Below are 19,696 nucleotides of genomic sequence, written 5' to 3'. Positions count from 1 at the left end.
TCACTGCACTATTGTTTCAAGAATAAGAAATTTGAGTCGTTATACTGGAAAAATAAAATTGTATTTAGGTAACTACATCTGAAGTATATTTTAAAATGTTCTTGCCCAACTTCATAATGCATTCTGCAGATACTGGTGCAGAATTTTGTTTTCTTCACACATCTTTTCACAGAGATATGTACATGCTGATGACCTTCAGAACGAATGCTTTATCGATAGCAGTAATTAATATTGCTTTCAATCTTACACACTATTCTAGGCCAGGATTATAAAAATAAACCATGTAAATGTATATTGTTTGAATATGTAGTGAATCATCTGTTTTGGTCAAATCTCACCCAAATCTGTACATTAGAATTCAGTTTTAGCAATCTCGTGTGATCGTTAGATACTTGAATTTAATTATCTGTACATGCCCAGGTAGTATTGTTCATAGAAGCTGCTTTGTGTCTCTAAACAGTGGCCAAAGCAGAGTTCCTTTCCAAGAAAGGATAGATGTGAAAAGCAGGCTGATATGTACAATATGCCACAAGGAATTCAAGAGCTTACCTGCCCTGAATGGCCATATGAGATCTCATGGTGGTCAAAAGACATCTCCTAAACAGGTCAGTAAGCAGAAGCAATGCTGCTCTTTTAAGTATCTGGGCAGTATATCTGTATATTTTGTTTATATATGCAAATCAATGCTTCCTGTTTATTCCGCTATATTATAAATTAGGACAAAGCACTCGTATGTAGAACCAAATGTAAGATGAGCAAATTGTAATAAATTCAAAGGCTAGTTTATTTTTTAATTGAGATTTTTTTTGGAAAATCTTTTTGAGAGTGGGAAATTCAGTCTCCACAGAACTTACTGATAATACATTGAGTTTGCTGTGAACAACTGTATTACCTCTTACTGTGGGGATTATTACCAAAGGGACTGAAGTAATTGGCAAAAAGAACATAAAAGAGGGGAGAGGTTTCTGCAAAGAGGCACCAAGTGAAAACTCAACTCAGAGAAAACTTTATACAATTCAAGTCAGTTGTAAGCACACAATATTTGGGTATTAGCCCTTTCCATGAAAACTGTACATGTTGCTGGATTTTTACAGAAATTGAACAAATATTTCTAATTTCAGCAAAAGAAAAATCCTAATAATTTTCAATTGTATCCAGTAACTCGTTTTTGCAACTTTTTTATATAAGACTGCAAGCATGCCTTTGAATACCCAAATGTGGACGGATCTGAAATTAGATTAAGATTGGGATTTTTGGCATTGTTTTCCTCTTTTAATATTGTCTTCAAACAAAACCTTTGTACAACGTAGTTTCCATTCCTGGCCATAATAGGGTATTATCATGGTGCATCTCAGTCTCAGACCTTGTCCAGATATTGACAACACTATTAGGCAAGGAGCTGAGTGCTTTGATGGAATTTAGTGATGTTCTTGCCCCTAGCATATTCTATTTCCAGCAGTCCATGTACTCAAGGGAAGTTGCAATGCACTACAGTAAACTGAACTGGTGACTGAAGCTTCAACAAAGTCTCCCAATTAAAGCTGAACTAGTTTTTCTTGGTGGGGGGAGGGGGGGGGGGGGAAACAAGAACGGAGGATAAAATGTGTAGGAAAGAACTGCTGATGCTGGTTTAAATCGAAGGTAGACACAAAATGCTGGAGTAACTCAGCGGGACAGGCAGCATCTCCAGAGAGAAGGAAGGGGTGATGTTTCGGGTCGAGATGATTACTTAAAGCATTTTGGGGTCGTAGATGTTGAGGGCGCGGATCCGGCTGTAGGTGAGGAATCGAGTGTTATTTTGTGTGTGTAAAATCCCAGTTACTCACAGAGTATTCACGACAGGCACAATTCAGGGAGTCGTAGTCCACTTATTCTGGCTGTAACTTTTAATATCAATATATGCATTCATTAAAATATTGATATACAGAAACTCCAGTGATTTTGAGCACTTTATTTGCTTGCCTTTATGATGGGCAAGTATCAATTTGGAAACGTGTTAATCTAATTCCTGTGAAAATATCCCAATTATTTTCTGGACTAGATATTGCATTTGCATTGTAGTCTTATTTTGTGTTACCAAGTGTACGAGAGTGGCTAGCTGGCTGCTAAATCACTGCTAACAGAAATTACACATCCACAGTAAGTGTGACCTTGTTGCATTGCTTATGCCCTGAGATGTAAAAGCACGAGTGCCTCTGTGATTCCCATATCAAGGTTGTAAGAAATTTCAAAAGACAGTTTCATGTGTTTACTCACTCCAAAAAACTCTTTGTACTTCCCAATTGGACCAGTTTAAAAAAATATATATTGGTTGAAATATTACCTGTACAAGTGGGTATATCTTTGTTCCCAATCAAGTTTTTAATTGTAATTGTTTTCAGTAAGACATTTTGTAAAATGAATCAGATATTGAAGAGATTTCCATTATGGCAGAGTCAGGTATAACACATGGCCAGGTGCCTATTATTTAACAAGCCCATTGTTTAAATGACTGAACTGTTATGGGAGTGATATAATGTGTTACTGTTATGGGAGTGATACAATTATCTTATCACATACTAACTCTCAGCACTGCCTGATGGATGCTATTTGCTTTTTCTGATGGAACTCAACGGGACTGTGCTGTTGTTCAATAGCCCTGTTGCTGATGGAAATAATCCTGGCTGTGACATCTGCAGGAGGGATTGTTTATGAGCACAGGATTGTCCTGTCCTTATTAAATCATGAATCACTTTTTTCTTAAATGGTACTTTCCTCATCAATAATTGGCAGCTGGACCTGGATGGAGTGGGGCTGAGAATGGTAAGTAGGGGTGCTGATGTGATAGTGAGGGGGAGAGGGCCAGGATCTTTCAGCAGAAGAGGTTGGGTGAGGGAGTGAAAGGGAAGAGTGCCTAGGTGAATTAAGTAAACTAGAATGGAAGATGGACAAAATGCCTCAAAGCAAAGACAGCAGATTCTGGAAAACTAATATAAAAGCAAAAAAGACTGGAAATACGTAGCAGGCCAGGCAGCATCTGTGGAGTGCGGGGGGGAAAAAAACATGTCAACGTTTTGTCAGAAATGCTCGGTGCAGTGAGCAGATTGTTTTTAAAAAATGCTGTTCTGATGAAGGCACCAAGGAAGGAAGGGCTCTAGTTCGAATTGAGAGTCGTAGAATCTATATATTCAGATTAGTTGTACACCTAACCTGCACAATCTCTTCAAAGTTCAGTCAGATGCTCAAATATTCATCTCTGAGTGCACGTATTTTAAAAGCTGAGGCTGAACATTGATGAAATTTGCCAATTTGGGTTTAGAGATTTGAATGTGGGCATTATTTTTAGCTGTGCACCATTATTTATTGATGACTGAATTTTGTGGAAGAATTTGTCTGGAAAAGGCCATATGTAGTGTGTTTGCAATTCTTCTGCAATTACCTTGGAGAAATGAATTTTATCTGATGACACTATTAAGGTGTTCAGCAGAAGCAATTGTTCTTTTAGTTTTCAGACTTCCCTCTGTTCTTTGGAGGGTTCAGTAGAAATATCTGAACCACCAAATTGTGCAGCAGGAATAGAAACTGAAAGTTTAATCCTCATTCTCAAAGTAAATCTTTGCTGGTTAAACATGATAATTAAAATATTGCAAGAAATCAGACGGTTTAATAAAATAATGAATAATGAAAACAATTCTGATCAGATTGAATCCTACTTTTAATTTAGCTACAACTGGCATAGTCCAGAATTTTCAGTTATTTATTTTCATATTTCATATTTCAGATACAGCGCGGAAACAGGCCTTTTCGGCCCACCAAATCCGCGCCGCCCAGCGATCCCCGCACATTAACACAATCCTAAACACACTAGGGCCAATTTTTACATTTACCCAGTCAATTAACCTACATACCTGTACGTCTTTGGAGTGTGGGAGGAAACCGAAGATCTCGGAGAAAACCCACGCAGGTCACGGGGAGAACGCACAAACTCTTTACAGTACAGCACCCGTAGTCAGGATCGAACCTGAGTCTCCGGCGCTGCATTCGCTGTAAAGCAGCAACTCTACCGTTGCGCCACCGTGCCACCCAGTTATAATGGTGGTAAAATTGCCCTTGCTTGCTATCATAACTGCATTACTTTGTGACTGCAACTTCTGACATCCACACTCTAACGCAAAATCTTGAAATCTTTCAATGCAATCTTGCTCTTCCATGGACTGTACTTTTGCACTCTTTGCAAATACGACATACAACCGATAGTATGTTGTGAACTTCAACTATTTCCGATGTAAAAATCATTCAAACGGTTATGGCCTATGGAATGAAGCACTAGTGGGTTTTAAGTGTTCTGTCATTTCAGCCACTGAATAACCTCACCAGCACTGGAGAGGTACCTTTATAAGTGTGATGTGTCATTATTTCCAATGATTTATTCTGAACACTTCTAAATATAATTAATTCTCAACCATTATCCCATGAGTATGCATGATCTTTATTTCACTCTCTGTAAGATCACCAGAAATTTAATTTTAACTTTGCTACTTAGAACATATCATATCATATCATATATATACAGCCGGAAACAGGCCCTTTCGGCCCACCAAGTCCGTGCCGCCCAGCGACCCCCGTACATTAACATTATCCTACACCCACTAGGGACAATTTTTTACATTTACCCAGCCAATTAACCTACATACCTGTACGTCTTTGGAGTGTGGGAGGAAACCGAAGATCTCGGAGAAAACCCACGCAGGTCACGGGGAGAACGTACAAACTCCTTACAGTGCAGCACCCGTAGTCAGGATCGAACCTGAGTCTCCGGCGCTGCATTCGCTGTAAAGCAGCAACTCTACCACTGCGCTACCGTGCCGCCACGGTAATTTAGAATAATAAATCTCTAGCAACCATAGCACCAATGGAACTACAATCTGCCTGCTCGTGGTTAAATCATTCAATTCCCTGCCTGTTCACTTGTCTAAATACCTTTAACTGTTCCTGTTGTATCTGCTTCTACTACACATATCACCTATAGCCTTACCCAATGGCTTCCTATTTGCAATCTACTCTCTCCAGCTCCTGCCTAATACTGTTGTAATAGCCTTTACCCAATTTAGCATTTATGCCCGTGGTCTAGTCTTACCCTCATCCATAACTGTTTGAAAACCTGATAGTTATAATCATTGTTCCCAGAATGATCTCCTGAAACTGATCACCAAGCCAGATGTAGGTCCCTTTCTGGTTGAACTATCTACATTCTCAGTCAAGAAATCCTTCTGGATGCACCTCACATTTTCTGACCCATCTAAGCCTCTGGCACTAAGGGAATCCCATTTAATATTGGGGAATTTCAAGTCACCCACTACAACAACCCTGTTGTTTTACATCTTTCCCAAATCTACCATGCATGTTCCTCAACCACTGGCTATTAGGAGGCCTGTAGTACAAACATTCACTTTCTGACTTGGTGTTCTGAAGGCCACATTGCTTTTAGGTAGAGACACTGCACAGCACATGTCATGTCGTGGAACTGAATTTCACACTTTCGCTCACTCTTCAAGGGAAGCCTTCTGGAACCATTGATCTCAAAATTTGGACGAATATTTCTTCTGAGGCATGATCTTTTTTTGTAGACTAAACACACTCTCAGGGCATTATTGCACCTCTGTATTTCTATTCCGTTTTGTCTTTGCTTTATCTATGTTTTTAAAATTCAATTGTTCATCGTGCACAGTTTCATAGTTGTTAGGGGGCTTTTATAATGCCATTTGATATGATTATTTTGTGTAAGATTAGATTTTAACATTAGAGGGAAATGATTGCTAACTTGTAAGAAAGTTGCCCGTCAGCTGAAAACTGGAACTTGGTTAGTGAAAACTGGAAATTTCATTTCACTTCTCCAATGTCAGTTTTACTGTGGCACTATTAACAGGCAAAGTGGAGTTATTGAGCTGGTTCCACAGCTAATCAGATTCTGGTATTCGTATGAACAGCAAATCAAAGTAAAATGTAGTTATTATTAATAATTTCACAGAAAATGAAATGAAGATTGCTAGGGAATCAACTTGAGTCTCAACATAAAATGTACGTATGTGCGTAAAAACAAAAAAAATGCCGGTGTGGAGGGAGGAACAGTTGATATTTCAAGTCAATGACCCTTATCATGCCTTCTGAATATCTTCACCATTTTCTAGAAATGCGTGTGCTTTGCTTATTGCATGTACTGGAACGTGAACAGGAGGGATAGAGTCTTACTTTCTGAGAGATAATGGGCAATCCTTATTGTCGGCCCCGTGTGCCATGTAATTCAAAACAACAATTTTCATGGTTTAATGGCAATTTCTAACTTCAGGCAAACTGCAATGACCTGTTTTGAACAAAGAAATGATGTGGGCAAACTGATTTATGATAGCTACCGAAAATTTGATTTCTAAGTGTGGTTTCCATTTGCGGTCAGCATCACTTGCATCCTTTGAAACAATAACAATTCTGCTCCTAAGTCTGTTCTGCATGTTCACAGCTAGGCTGAAGTCTTAAAAGTTCTAAAGCATCAGAGAATCTTGTACAAACATATAGGTTGAACCTTCGCATGTTTAGTTTAATTTATTGTCACTTGTACCGAGGTACAGTGAAAAGCTTTTGTTGCATGCTATCCAGTCAGCGGAAAGACAATACACAATTATAATCAAGCCTTTTTCAGTGCACGTAGTCAATAACACCCACTGTTCTACTTAATTATAATTTATTGAGCGTGCAAATTATCTACAACTGACTTGAATCTACTGGTGTTTGAAATTTCATTGACAGCTCTCGAATATAGTGCAACATTAGAACAAGCCATCATGTATTTGATTGATTGGTTTGTTTAAATCCTCCAATTGTAGCACCTCTAAGTGTGTACTTTATTTAATTTCATGTACACATTGTGATTGGAACAAAAAAAATATCAAAAGCAATCAATCCATGTCTGGCAGGTCTATCAGTTTTACGTACATGTGCAACCAACATGTTGAAATTAAGTTTAAAAAAATTCTCTTCATTTGATAAAACTGCATTTATAAGCTTAGGGTATATTACATAATGAATATGCTCGATCCTGTCTGATCTGTCTCAGATGTATTGCTTTGGTAGGACCCCTGTATATCTGAGGCTGAAAGCCTTTGGTTGTCTGTACAGGATGAAGGAGAGAAGCAGCCTAAAGAGGTGGATCACCTCATGCCCATCATCATGCCTGTCTCTGTGCCCGTAAAGCCTCTGCCTGCTGAACCCAGCAAGCAGACCACCATTGCCAAGGACAAGCCTACCAACTATGTGTCAGATGACGAGATGCCAGTCCTCATGAAGATGACTGATTCTCCACCACAAGCTCCCACAGTGGCCCAACCCTGCTCATCCTCTGTGAGTGCTGCCATTCTTGCTACTGACCCTGCCAGTGTTGCTTTGTTTGAAACCCTTTGCTTGCTGATGGAAAACTACCGTGGCACCTGCTGCAGGGTTTCAGATCACCTCAAGCCATTATTAAAATGCCAATTGAAAAGGACTATTAAATTGGATAGATTTATAATTGTGTAAAAATAACATTTGGGATGATTGAATCTTTCCAACAAGAGAGCATCAGTTTTTAATTTGGAAGTATTTCAAACTTTGTACACTGGTACCTCGCTTAGTGTCCAAGATGTGTTCCCAGGATCGAGATCTCCAATGGAATCGGCTCTGGAATGGGTCATTATCGCATTAGATAGATAAAATGTTACTAACAGTGCTGCTGTGCTGGGAACCTGACGAGAGACGCTGCCTGAGCAGAGGTATCACAAAATGCTGGAGTAACTCAGCGGGTCAGGCAGCATTGAGTCATTGCAACCATTGTGTTTGGCTGGGCCAGGCGAGTAGTGCAGCTGCTCAGCACAGAGATGCAAGGCTCACGCATGAGGGCTGCTCTTATGGGATGTCTCATCCGCACTTGTCTGCCTGCTCATCTTTGGAATGGCTGCTCTCAGCATTGAGCTTGTTACCTATGGAGAAATCACTGGATGGGGGAGAGCTGTGCAACCAAACAGAGTTGGGTAAAAGCAACTTCCCATCCAACAAGTGTTGATGAGAGGAACGGTAAGATCGGACCAGTCCATCAACACATGGAGCTGCTGCTGTGGCTCCCAGACGGTGGCCCGCACTCATCTTGCTAGCAGGGTGCAGCCTGAGACCCACGTCTCAGCACTGAGCACCCGCACACTTCACAAGCCATGGTCCTTTGCTGCAGGAACACCAGTGGAGGGCAGATGTTTATACCAGGTTCCTTGCACAGTCGTGAACACCCCGTGGATGGCTAATTTTATATTACTGGGGAGATGCTGTTTCAGCTGAGAACCAAGAGCACTATAACAATTCGGTGATTTTTGTGGGGCAGCTCTAACCGGGATACCAGTGTATGGACACACAACTCTTGCTGTTGCAAGCATGGTCTGGTTGTTAATTATTCTGAGCTCCTAAAAGAGTTTTTCCTGGAATGCAAAGGGATTCATGTGCAAATCAATTTTTGCTGTGTTTGCTTTTCTCTGCATGCTGTTGTCTTTCTGACCCTGTGTGACTTTGAAAAGTGTGGCTCCTGTACTCTTACATTGCAATTCAATTGCTTCTCGCTTTGTCGGCAGGAAGCTCTTTTGTCCATTTTTTTTCCAGAGCTCATGAAGAATACTGAATTGTATTTAACTTCAGCACCTCCAAAAACAACAACATTTTCATTGTATTATCAGTGTCCGTCATTCTCTCACATCAACTAAGCAGCATAATAAGCAGTAAGATACAGTAATTGTCGCACACCTATCTTGAAGGAATACTTGAATCTGTCCTTCGTGAAATGGTCTTTCGATGATATTTTCCAAATGTTTTTAATTTTTATGCTTTCATTATTTATGACGTTCTTTGCGAGTTTTCAAAGTCATTATCTGACTTTATTTTTTGGTTGACTGCTTTATTACCTAGAAACATAAATACAGCCAGCCAGGTAAAACAGTACAGGGCTTTCAAAAAGTGGTTCGAGTCATGGAGTTATGTAGCGGAAACAGGCTCTATGGTCCAACGTCTACGCTGACCAAGTTACAGTCCTGAGTCAGTCCCATTTGTCTGCATTTGGCCATAACCCACCGAACAATTCCTATCTATATACCTGTCCAAATATCTTTTAAAACATTGTAATTGTACCTGCGTCTACCACTCACTCTAGCAGCTTGCCTGTGATAATGTTGACCCTCGGGTATCATTTAAACCGTTCTCCTCTCGCTTTAGATCTATGCCCTCTAGTTTTAGACTCGTATGTCCTTGTCTATGCCCTTATGATTTTACATGCCTTACCTGTGCCCCTTATGGTTTTATATTGCTCTATGAGGTCACCCATCAGCCACCGACACTTAAGAGAAAAAAAAACAACCTATCCATTATCTCCTTATATCTTAAGCCCTCCAGTCCTGGTAACATCCTTGTGAATCGTTTCTTCCCTCTTTTCGGCTTAATGACATCCTTCATATAGCTGGATGACCAGAAATGCACAGAATACTCCCAAGTGGGGTCTCACTAACGTCTTGTGCGTTTGTAATATGATGCTCCAACTCATGTACTCAGTACTCTGACTAAGGCAAGTGTGCCAAAACCCTCCTTCACCCACTTGGACTACATGTTTTACTACTTTCATCATCATCATAATTATACTTTATTAGCCAAGTATGTTTTGCAACATACGAGGAATTTGTTTTGCCATACAGTCATACCCATAAAAAGCAACAGAACACACAAAATACATTTTAGCATCAACATCCATCACAGTGACTCCTCCACATTCCTCATTGTGATGGAAGGCGAAAAAAAGTCCAATCTTCTCTTTGTTCTCCCTCGTTCGGGGGCCTCAAGCCTTCACAGAACTGTGTACTTGTATCCCCAAGTCTCCCATTTTCCAGGGCCCTATCATTTATGGTGTTAATCCTGTCCTGGTTTAACTTACCAAATGCAACATTTGGCATTTGTTCAAGTTAAAATCCATCTTCCTTTCTTTTGCATAGTTTCACAAATGATTTAGATCCTGTTGTAATTGTAGATATCGTTCTTCACTGCCAATTTTGGTGTCGTCTGCAAACTTAAGAACCCTGCCAACTCCATACCCATCCCATTTGTTAATATCGATGAACAACAGTAGACCCAGCACTGATCCCTGCACCACACTGATGATTACCGCCTCCAATCTGAAAAAGAACTCTCCACTACCACCCTCGGGCTCCTCCCGCCAAGCCAATTTTGTATGCATTTGGGTCGCTCACTCTGGATCCCACATTATTTAACCTTCTGGAGCAGCCTACCAATGCGGACCTTGTCAAAAATCTTGGTAAAATCCATGTAAACAATGCCTACCACTGTGCTCTCATCAATCTTCTTGGTCATCACTTCAAAAAGGTCAATCAAATTGTGAGACATGCGTTCTCACCGACAAAACCATGATGACATCCCTAATCAATCCTTGCCTTTCCAAATCCCGGTATCTTTCAGAATCTCCACCTGTAACTTGCCTATCATTGATGTTAAGTTCTCCGACTTGTAGTTACCTGGCTTGTTCTTGCAGCCCTTCTTAAATAAAGACACATCATTAGCCATCTTACGGTTCCTCTCCCATTGCTAATGATGATAGAGATATCTCTGCCATGGCCCCGATAATATCTTCCCTAGCTTCCCACAGGCATCGAAAATGTATCCATCTCTATACACTTTATGATCAGCAGTACCTCTTGCATTATGGATATGTTTCAAGACATCATTATTCTCTTCCAGAAATTCCGTAGATTCCACGACCAACTTCACAGTAAATGCAGACAAGAAATGTTCATTAAAGCCCATTTCCTGTGGCTCAGTTGGAGAGAATCTTATATAACTCCATATTTTTGACTATATTTTTACCTAATTCTGGTACAATGTAATTTGCAACGATCGTAGACCCCTGGGGAATGTTGTAAAACAGATGGACCTAAGAGTAAAAGTCCATAGTTTCTCTACCAGAGAAGGTAATGTCACGGGTACACAGTGGGATGGAGAAGGCATTTGTCACGCTGGCCTTCATCAGTCAGGGCATTGAGTAGGATTTGGGATGTTGCAGTTGTGCAAGACATTGATCGGTAAGGCTGCATTTTGAATATTGTGCACAGTTTTGGCCACCCTGCTATTGGAAAGATACCATTAAGATGGATAGATTGTATAGAAAGAAGATTTACAAGAATATTGCCAGGACGAGGTTCTGAGTTCTAGAGAGAGGTTGGGCAAGTTGGGGCATTATTCCTTGGAGGGTAGGTAACACTTTGGCGCAGCAATAGAGTTATTGCCTTAAAGCACCAGAGATCTGAGGTTGACTGACTACGGGAGTTTGTATGTTCTACCTTGTGACCATGTGGGTTTTCTCCGGGTGGTCTAGTTTCCTCCCACATTCCAAAGACGTGCATGTTTGTACGTTGATTGGCTTTGGTTTTTAAAAAAATTGTAAATTGTCCCTAGTGCAGGATAGTGCTATTTTATGGGATGATCACTGGTCGGCACGGACTCGGTGGGCTGCTGGGTCTGTTTCTGTGCTGCATCTCTCAAGTCTAAAAGTCTAACGACTAGGATAGCCTTATGGAGTTCTATAAGATCATGAGGGGCATAGATAAGAAAAATGCACACAGAATTTTTTTAGGGAAGGGGAATCAAAAACTGGAAGGCAGAAGTTTAATGTGAGAGGGGAAAGATCTCATAGGGACCTCAGTGACAACTACTTCACAGAGAGGGTGGTTCATATGTGGAATGAGCTGCCAGTGCAAGTAAACAACAACATTTAAATGACATTAGGACAGGTACGTGGTTAGGAAAGGTTTAGATGGATATGGGCCAAACGCAGGCAAATGTGTCTAGCCCAGATGAGCATCTTGGTCGACATGGCTGAGTCGGGCAGAAGAGCCTGTTGTCATGTCATATTACTCTGACTATAATCGTGGTTACCACCACAATCAGGAGAGGAACAGAATCAGTTGAAGGTTTCTCTCCGAGTGATCAATTAATGAAGCATATTACAAAGGAGAAATATAACGTTGTTTAGAATTATTCTGAATGCAACAATATAGGGAGAATTTTATTGAAATCATTTTACATGCAGAGAGGAAATGTGGGCCAGCAGTATAAATGACCAAATATTTCAATTTAAATTGTGGCTGCAGGTGGACAAGGGCAGCTGCAGATACTTCATGATATCTGGGGCATCCATTTTCTAATTACAAAGATTATGAGCAGAATTGGGTTTTTCATTTAGTTGATCAAGATACCCAGCCCAATGGGCAGTAGCTTTAACACAGCAAGCGATGAACAGATCTGATGAAAATAAGATATATATCAAAAGGAAGAGTTGGATGTAACACCTTCCATGTCATATGTGTGCCACATTTTTCATTGGTTCCTCAAAAATTAATCTCTGGCCTATTCTCTTGTGGTGGCTGATTTAAGATATTTGTTCATCTCCATTGTTGAAAGATGCAGTGTTTTGGCTTAACTGCACCATATTCAATAACATCCTAGGTTATCACATTTCCTGTTCTTGTACCCATGAATTTAGGTTCATGTCCCCTTGTCACAGATATCCACAAATGTGAGAAAGAGTCTTTCCTTGCTCCCTCAAAATACTTTTCTTAGCCTTTTCTGTATCAGCATTTCATTTCACCCATTAGAGTGCTTTCACGTTGCATGGTTTTGTTCTGCCAAATTACAGGTTCAATGTAAAAGCATTCTGTAACAAAGACCCCCAAAGCTGGGCACTGTATTCTACTCTGCACATATTCTGCACATATATTTGCTGAATTTACCCTCATCCAGGGAGAAAGTCCCAGGGAGAAAGTACAAACTCTGTACTGACAGCATCCATAGTCAGGATCAAACCCGGGTTTACTACTGTGCCGCTGTTGCGGATAAATCCCACAGTGTTGACTCCTTTTCAACCTTTGAATGAGAAATATCACACAAATAAAATAAAACTTGAAGGGATTAAACAATTCAGTTGCACCCCTTCCTTGATAGAAACTGGAAGAATGGTATTGACGGTATCTTGTTCTTAAAATCATAGACAATAGACAATAGGTGCAGGAGGAGGCCATTCGGCCCTTCGAGCCAGCACCGCCATTCAATGTGATCATGGCTGATCATTCTCAATCAGTACCCCCATTCCTGCCTTCTCCCCATACCCCCTGACTCCGCTATCCTTAAGAGCTCTATCTAGCTCTCTCTTGAATGCATTCAGAGAATTGGCCTCCACTGCCTTCTGAGGCAGAGAATTCCACAGATTCACAACTCTCTGACTGAAAAAGTTTTTCCTCATCTCAGTTCTAAATGGCCTACCCCTTATTCTTAAACTGTGGCCCCTTGTTCTAGACTCCCCCAACATTGGGAACATGTTTCCTGCCTCTAATGTGTCCAACCCCTTAATAATCTTATATGTTTCGATAAGATCTCCTCTCATCCTTCTAAAGTCCATCATGATGGACTAAAGGTTAAATCTCTCTCACGCAAGCTTTCTCATGCTCTTACTCTCGTTTGAACTCTCTATCTATCTAACTCTCTCTTTTTCTCTTTCTCTTTATTTCTACCTCTCTCTCTCTTTTTCTCTCTCTCTCTATCTCTATCTCTATATCTGTCTGAAGAAGGGTCTCGACCCGAAACGTCACCCATTCCTTCTCTCCCGAGATGCTGCCTGACCTGCTGAGTTACTCCAGCATTTTGTAAATAAATACCTTTGATTTGTACCAGCATCTGCAGTTATCTTCTTATTCTATATCTCTATCTCTCTATCGAAATATGTTCACTTGGTGGGAGCCCTAGGTAATATCATTTGTTTGTCACAGTGTAACGTAGGAAGCCAAAACAACAGTCCAACCATTCCTGAGTTGGTGACTTTATTAAAGCAAATGTTTTGTGGAATAAATGAGGAGGGATTGCGAGTATTTATGTATCTTTAACACTGTCATGTTCTCAGGTCATTGAGTGAATGGATTATGCTCGCTTGCTGATTGGGGAAAAAAAAGTGCTGTTAAGTTTGCCTGTTACATTGAGCACACCTAAAAATTTATCTGCTACCATTAATAAAGCTTTAAAATAGATGTATTTGCATTCCATTGTCATGTTTTGTTTTCTTCAATGATGTATGAAAGAAGTTAGAGAATCAAATGCAACATTTTGGTCTTGAAAACATTGCTTTGGTTTGCGATTGGTCTTTTTATGGTGGGAGAGGTATGAGATTTGCAATTTCCTGTGTGTGTGTGTGTTTGTGGCAATCTTTATTTTCAAATCTTATTACGTGGTGGCAGGTCTATTTTAATGTTAGAGTAAAAGGAATTATTCAGTTGTAAAAGAAAGGACAATGCTCTGATTGAGTGTTTAGAAGGAAATCTATGCAGCAATGTTTTTGCAAATGATTTATTATTGTTCTGTAATTACTGTTAGATACATAAATATAATGCCGATATTTTAAATTAGATATGTTTAAGATTGTCTGGAAACCAATAAAATTCAAATTATGAAAATTTTAGGAGGTCGTCCGAAAATGTCAACCCTTCAACCCACAAACAGAAGATAACTTGAAATCTCGGCAAGACAAGAAGAAGTATCGACATAGGCCGGAGCCTCTCTACATCCCTCCACCTTTGGTCAACCTTTCCGCTTCGTATCCCGGAGCCACACTGTACCAAAGTCAACTCCGCTCACCAAGAATCATGGGGGATCACCTGCTGGACAGGACCCATGAGATCCCTCCCTACACTCCACCTCCAATGTTAAGTCCAGTGAGACAGGGCTCAGGCCTTTTCAGCAGCGTTATTTCTTCTTCGCACATGGGCAATTATCCAATACTGCCGATCACCCCTTTAACACCACGTATTCTGCTTGGTCGAACTAGTGAGTATTTTATATACAACTTTATCCAATGCAATGTGAAAGTAGATTTTAATTTGGTTGCTTTCTAATTTTAGTTTCTTTTTTGTCATTCCGATTGACAATATTCTCCAACTCCAGCAGATTGACCAATTCCAATTTGCAGTTTACAAAAAAACTGATTCAAAATTAAAACAGCGAGCTGCATTTCACACATAATTGGTAGAAATCTGGAAATCTTTCACCTAATACATGGGTTTGATTAAAGTTTATTTTAAATGTAGGTAAAATAGCTATTTTTAAAGGAAAGATTTACCGAGGGAAATGGAGCGGGGATGGATAAATGGGGATAAGATATTCATCAGCTTTGATACAATTTACATGGTAGAAAAGGCTCAAATGGCTAACATCTACTCCATCGGTCCCACATCGTTGAATATCTTCATATAAAATATAGATATTCACAGGAATGACTAGGCTGATGCAGGATGAAAAACGTCCAGGTGATTTAGCAAGGACCAACTCTGGTTTTAATTTCACAGATTAAATGCTGTATTTTAAATGACTAGATGCCTTCAGTATTTCCTCCGACCACTGCTTTGTTCTGGTTTCAGAGAGCATTGATGCTATGACAATAATCCCTGGACCTGGGGACATTGAACCGTAAGTGATTACTTTAAAATATTATGATGCAGTAGAGAAATCTGTTTTCTGGTGTATTTGTCTTCCTGAATGGAAGAAGGGAAAAAATCCTATTAAAAGTTTGCACAATCCCATCGTGAGCTCAACGCTTTCAGGCCAGGAGAGGTGGCAGTATACGGTCAATGGTGCGGAATTTCAGATAGTCGCAGACTTGAGAGACTCTTATTCTCTTTAGAGCATTCAAGCTTGAGGAAGATGTAACAAAGATATTCAAAAATTATGAAGAGGTTCAATGGTTTGCATCAGGATACACTCTTCCTTGGGTATGTGTCAGGAACTGGAGAACACAGCATTAGAAGTAGAGATGACAAAAATAAAAGTATTCCCCCGTTTGGATGGCACTGCCTACCGAATGAAACTAGTTCTAGAGTAATAGCCTCAGGGGAATTGGGGAACAATTTGCAGGAAATGGGGAATTTTTAGGTATTTTGGATTAATTAACCTGCCTCTCTCTTGGGATGTAACATTCTGTGATTCTGCCAAGCAGTTCTGACAGATTGGATACCTTAGAAAAAATGTTCTCATGAGAACCAGGAATGAAACAACTCTGGAGACCTGACAATAAGCTCTCTTGTATCATGAAAATTGAAGTAGTTTAGTTAATCCGAGGAACATGGACTGCTTAGTGCAGTTGGGAAGAATCGACAGGCATTGATGTCGTCCATGGATGCCATGTGAAATTTACATTTCCATTCTCTTTGAAAAATGAAATGTATTTGGCAGTGGGAATTAAAGTGCAAGTACTCTGACTAATCTTTGCCTGCAGAGAGCAATTACAGCTGTGCAACACTTTATGAAAACAGAGTTGCCTGTAATGATAGTGGCAGTGGGAACAATCAAGAACAGAAAAGATTGGAAACACTGCAGGTCAGACAGTACACGTGGAAAGTAAAACAGCCTTCCTGCTTCAGGTCCAGGATGGTTCTGCAGGACCGAAGTTCCACAGATGCTGCCTGACTTTCTGAGTACTTCCATCACTTTTAATTTTTAACACATCACAGACCGGCTTCAGAAAATCCTAGTGAGGGAAGGCGATCAACCTGAAGTCGTTGTGCACGTGGGCACGAATGACGTCGGGCGGAAGAGGAAGGAGGTGCTACAGCGGGAGTTTAGAGAGTTGGGAAAAGCACTGAGAAGTAGGACGTCGAAGGTGGTTATCTCTGGACTGCTACCGGTACCTCGTGCTGGTGAGGCCAGGAACAGAGAGATAGAGGGTATGAATTTATGGCTGAGGGGCTGGTGCAGAGAGCAGGGATTTCGATTTCTGGACCACTGGGATCTCTTCTGGGCTAGGGGTGACTTGTACAAAAGGGACGGGTTGCATCTTAACAGCAGGGGGACAAACATTCTGGCAGGCAGGTTTGCTAGTGTGACACCTGTGGCTTTAAACTAAGTAGTGGGGGGGAGGGGTTAACAAATTGTGAATATGAAGATGAGGTAAAAGGGAATACAGGAGATATTGCAAAAGACTCTCGGAAGAATGGGAACAGAAGTTCTAGAGCGGAAAAGAAATTAAGGGCAGGGCCAATTGTGAACGATGTGAGAGAGGAGGTAAATACAGAAGTTAAAGTGTTGTACTTAAATGCGCGTAGTATAAAAAATAAAGTGGATGAGCTTGAGGCTCAGTTAGTCATGGGCAAGTATGATGTTGTAGGGATCACTGAGACATGGTTACAAGAGGACCAGGGCTGGGAACTGAATATCCAGGGGTACACAACGTATAGAAAAGACAGAAAGGTGGGCAGAGGGGGTGGGGTTGCTCTGATGGTAAGGAATGATATTCATTCCCTTGCAAGGGGTGACATAGAATCAGGAGATGTTGAATCAGTATGGATAGAAATGAGAAATTGTAAGGGTAAAAAGACCCTAATGGGAGTTATCTATAGGCCCCCAAACAGTAGCCTCGACATAGGGTGCAAGTTGAATCGGGAGATAAAATTGGCGTGTCAAAAATGTAATGCTACTGTGGTTATGGGAGATTTCAACATGCAGGTAGACTGGGAAAATCAGGTTGGAAATGGACCCCAGGAAAGAGAGTTTGTAGAGTGCCTTCGAGATGGATTCTTAGAACAGCTTGTACTGGAGCCTACCAGGGAGAAGGCAATTCTGGATTTAGTGTTGTGTAATGATCCTGATCTGATAAGGGGACTAGAGGTAAAAGAGCCATTAGGAGGCAGTGATCACAACAGGATAAGTTTTACTCTGCAAATGGAAAGGCAGAAGGGAAAATCGGAAGTGTCGGTATTACAGTATAGCAAAGGGGATTACAGAGGCATGAGGCGGGAGCTGGCCAAAATTGATTGGAAGGAGGCCCTAGCAGGGAAGACGGTAGAACAGCAATGGCAGGTATTCCTGGGAATAATGCAGAGGTTGCAGGATCAATTTATTCCAAAGAGGTGGAAAGACTCTAAGGGGAGTAAGAGACACCTGTGGCTGACGAGGGAAGTCAGGGACAGCATAAAAATTAAGGAGAGGAAGTATAACATAGCAAAGAAGAGTGGGAAGACAGAGGATTGGGACTCTTTTAAAGAGCAACAAAAGTTAACTAAAAAGGCAATACGGGGAGAAAAGATGAGGTACGAGGGTAAACTAGCCAATAATATAAAGGAGGATAGCAAAAGTTTTTTTAGGTACGTGAAGAGGAAAAAAATAGTCAAGGCAAATGTGGGTCCCTTGAAGACAGAAGCAGGGGAATTTATTATGGGGAACAAAGAAATGGCAGACGAGTTAAACCGTTACTTTGGATCTGTCTTCACTGAGGAAGATACACACAATCTCCCAAATGTTCTAGGGGCCGGAGAACCTAGGGTGATGGAGGAACTGAAGGAAATCCACATTAGGCAGGAAATGGTTTTGGGTAGACTGATGGGACTGAAGGCTGATAAATCCCCAGGGCCTGATGGTCTGCATCCCAGAGTACTTAAGGAGGTGGCTCTAGAAATAGTGGAAGCATTGGAGATCATTTTTCAATGTTCTATAGATTCAGGATCAGTTCCTGTGGATTGGAGGATAGCAAATGTTATCCCACTTTTTAAGAAAGGAGGGAGAGAGAAAACGGGGAATTATAGACCAGTTAGTCTGACATCAGTGGTGGGGAAGATGCTGGAGTCAATTATAAAAGACGAAATTGCTGAGCATTTGGATAGCAGTAACGGGATCATTCCGAGTCAGCATGGATTTACGAAGGGGAAATCATGCTTGACAAATCTACTGGAATTTTTTGAGGATGTAACTAGGAAAATTGACAAGGGAGAGTCAGTGGATGTGGTGTACCTCGACTTTCAGAAAGCCTTCGACAAGGTCCCACATAGGAGATTAGTGGGCAAAATTAGGGCACATGGTATTGGGGGTAGGGTACTGACATGGATAGAAAATTGGTTGACAGACAGAAAGCAAAGAGTGGGGATAAATGGGTCCCTTTCGGAATGGCAGGCAGTGACCAGTGGGGTACCGCAAGGTTCGGTGCTGGGACCCCAGCTATTTACGATATACATTAATGACTTAGACGAAGGGATTAAAAGTACCATTAGCAAATTTGCAGATGATACTAAGTTGGGGGGTAGTGTGAATTGTGAGGAAGATGCAATAAGGCTGCAGGGTGACTTGGACAGGTTGTGTGAGTGGGCGGATACATGGCAGATGCAGTTTAATGTAGATAAGTGTGAGGTTATTCACTTTGGAAGTAAGAATAGAAAGGCAGATTATTATCTGAATGGTGTCAAGTTAGGAGGAGGGGGAGTTCAACGAGATCTGGGTGTCCTAGTGCATCAGTCAATGAAAGGAAGCATGCAGGTACAGCAGGCAGTGAAGAAAGCCAATGGAATGTTGACCTTCGTAACAAGAGGAGTTGAGTATAGGAGCAAAGAGGTCCTTCTACAGTTGTACCGGGCCCTGGTGAGACCGCACCTGGAGTACTGTGTGCAGTTTTGGTCTCCAAATTTGAGGAAGGATATTCTTGCTATGGAGGGCGTGCAGCGTAGGTTCACTAGGTTAATTCCCGGAATGGCGGGACTGTCGTATGTTGAAAGGCTGGAGCGAATGGGCTTGTATACACTGGAATTTAGAAGGATGAGGGGGGATCTTATTGAAACATATAAGATAATTAGGG

General features: G+C 41.0%; 1 protein-coding gene across 6 annotated transcripts in view; it reads left to right on the top strand.

The window, feature by feature from the left end:
- LOC144596539 (transcriptional-regulating factor 1-like) overlaps positions 1 to 19,696 on the top strand; it is a 207,802-nt gene that overhangs the window by 143,357 nt on the left and 44,749 nt on the right. For 3 of the 6 annotated variants that reach the window (XM_078404958.1, XM_078404957.1, XM_078404959.1), the window contains 4 exons: positions 461 to 605; positions 7,105 to 7,371; positions 14,547 to 14,910; positions 15,501 to 15,549. In XM_078404958.1, coding sequence (XP_078261084.1) covers positions 461 to 605; positions 7,105 to 7,371; positions 14,547 to 14,910; positions 15,501 to 15,549 — 825 coding nt within the window. The remainder of the gene's footprint in view (positions 1 to 460; positions 606 to 7,104; positions 7,372 to 14,546; positions 14,911 to 15,500; positions 15,550 to 19,696) is intronic. The other 3 variants (XM_078404961.1, XM_078404960.1, XM_078404962.1) reach the window with 3 other exon arrangements.

Source organism: Rhinoraja longicauda, chromosome 9, assembly GCF_053455715.1.
Source record: "Rhinoraja longicauda isolate Sanriku21f chromosome 9, sRhiLon1.1, whole genome shotgun sequence".
NCBI lineage: Eukaryota > Metazoa > Chordata > Chondrichthyes > Rajiformes > Arhynchobatidae > Rhinoraja > Rhinoraja longicauda.
This window is presented reverse-complemented; position numbering and strand designations above follow the sequence as displayed.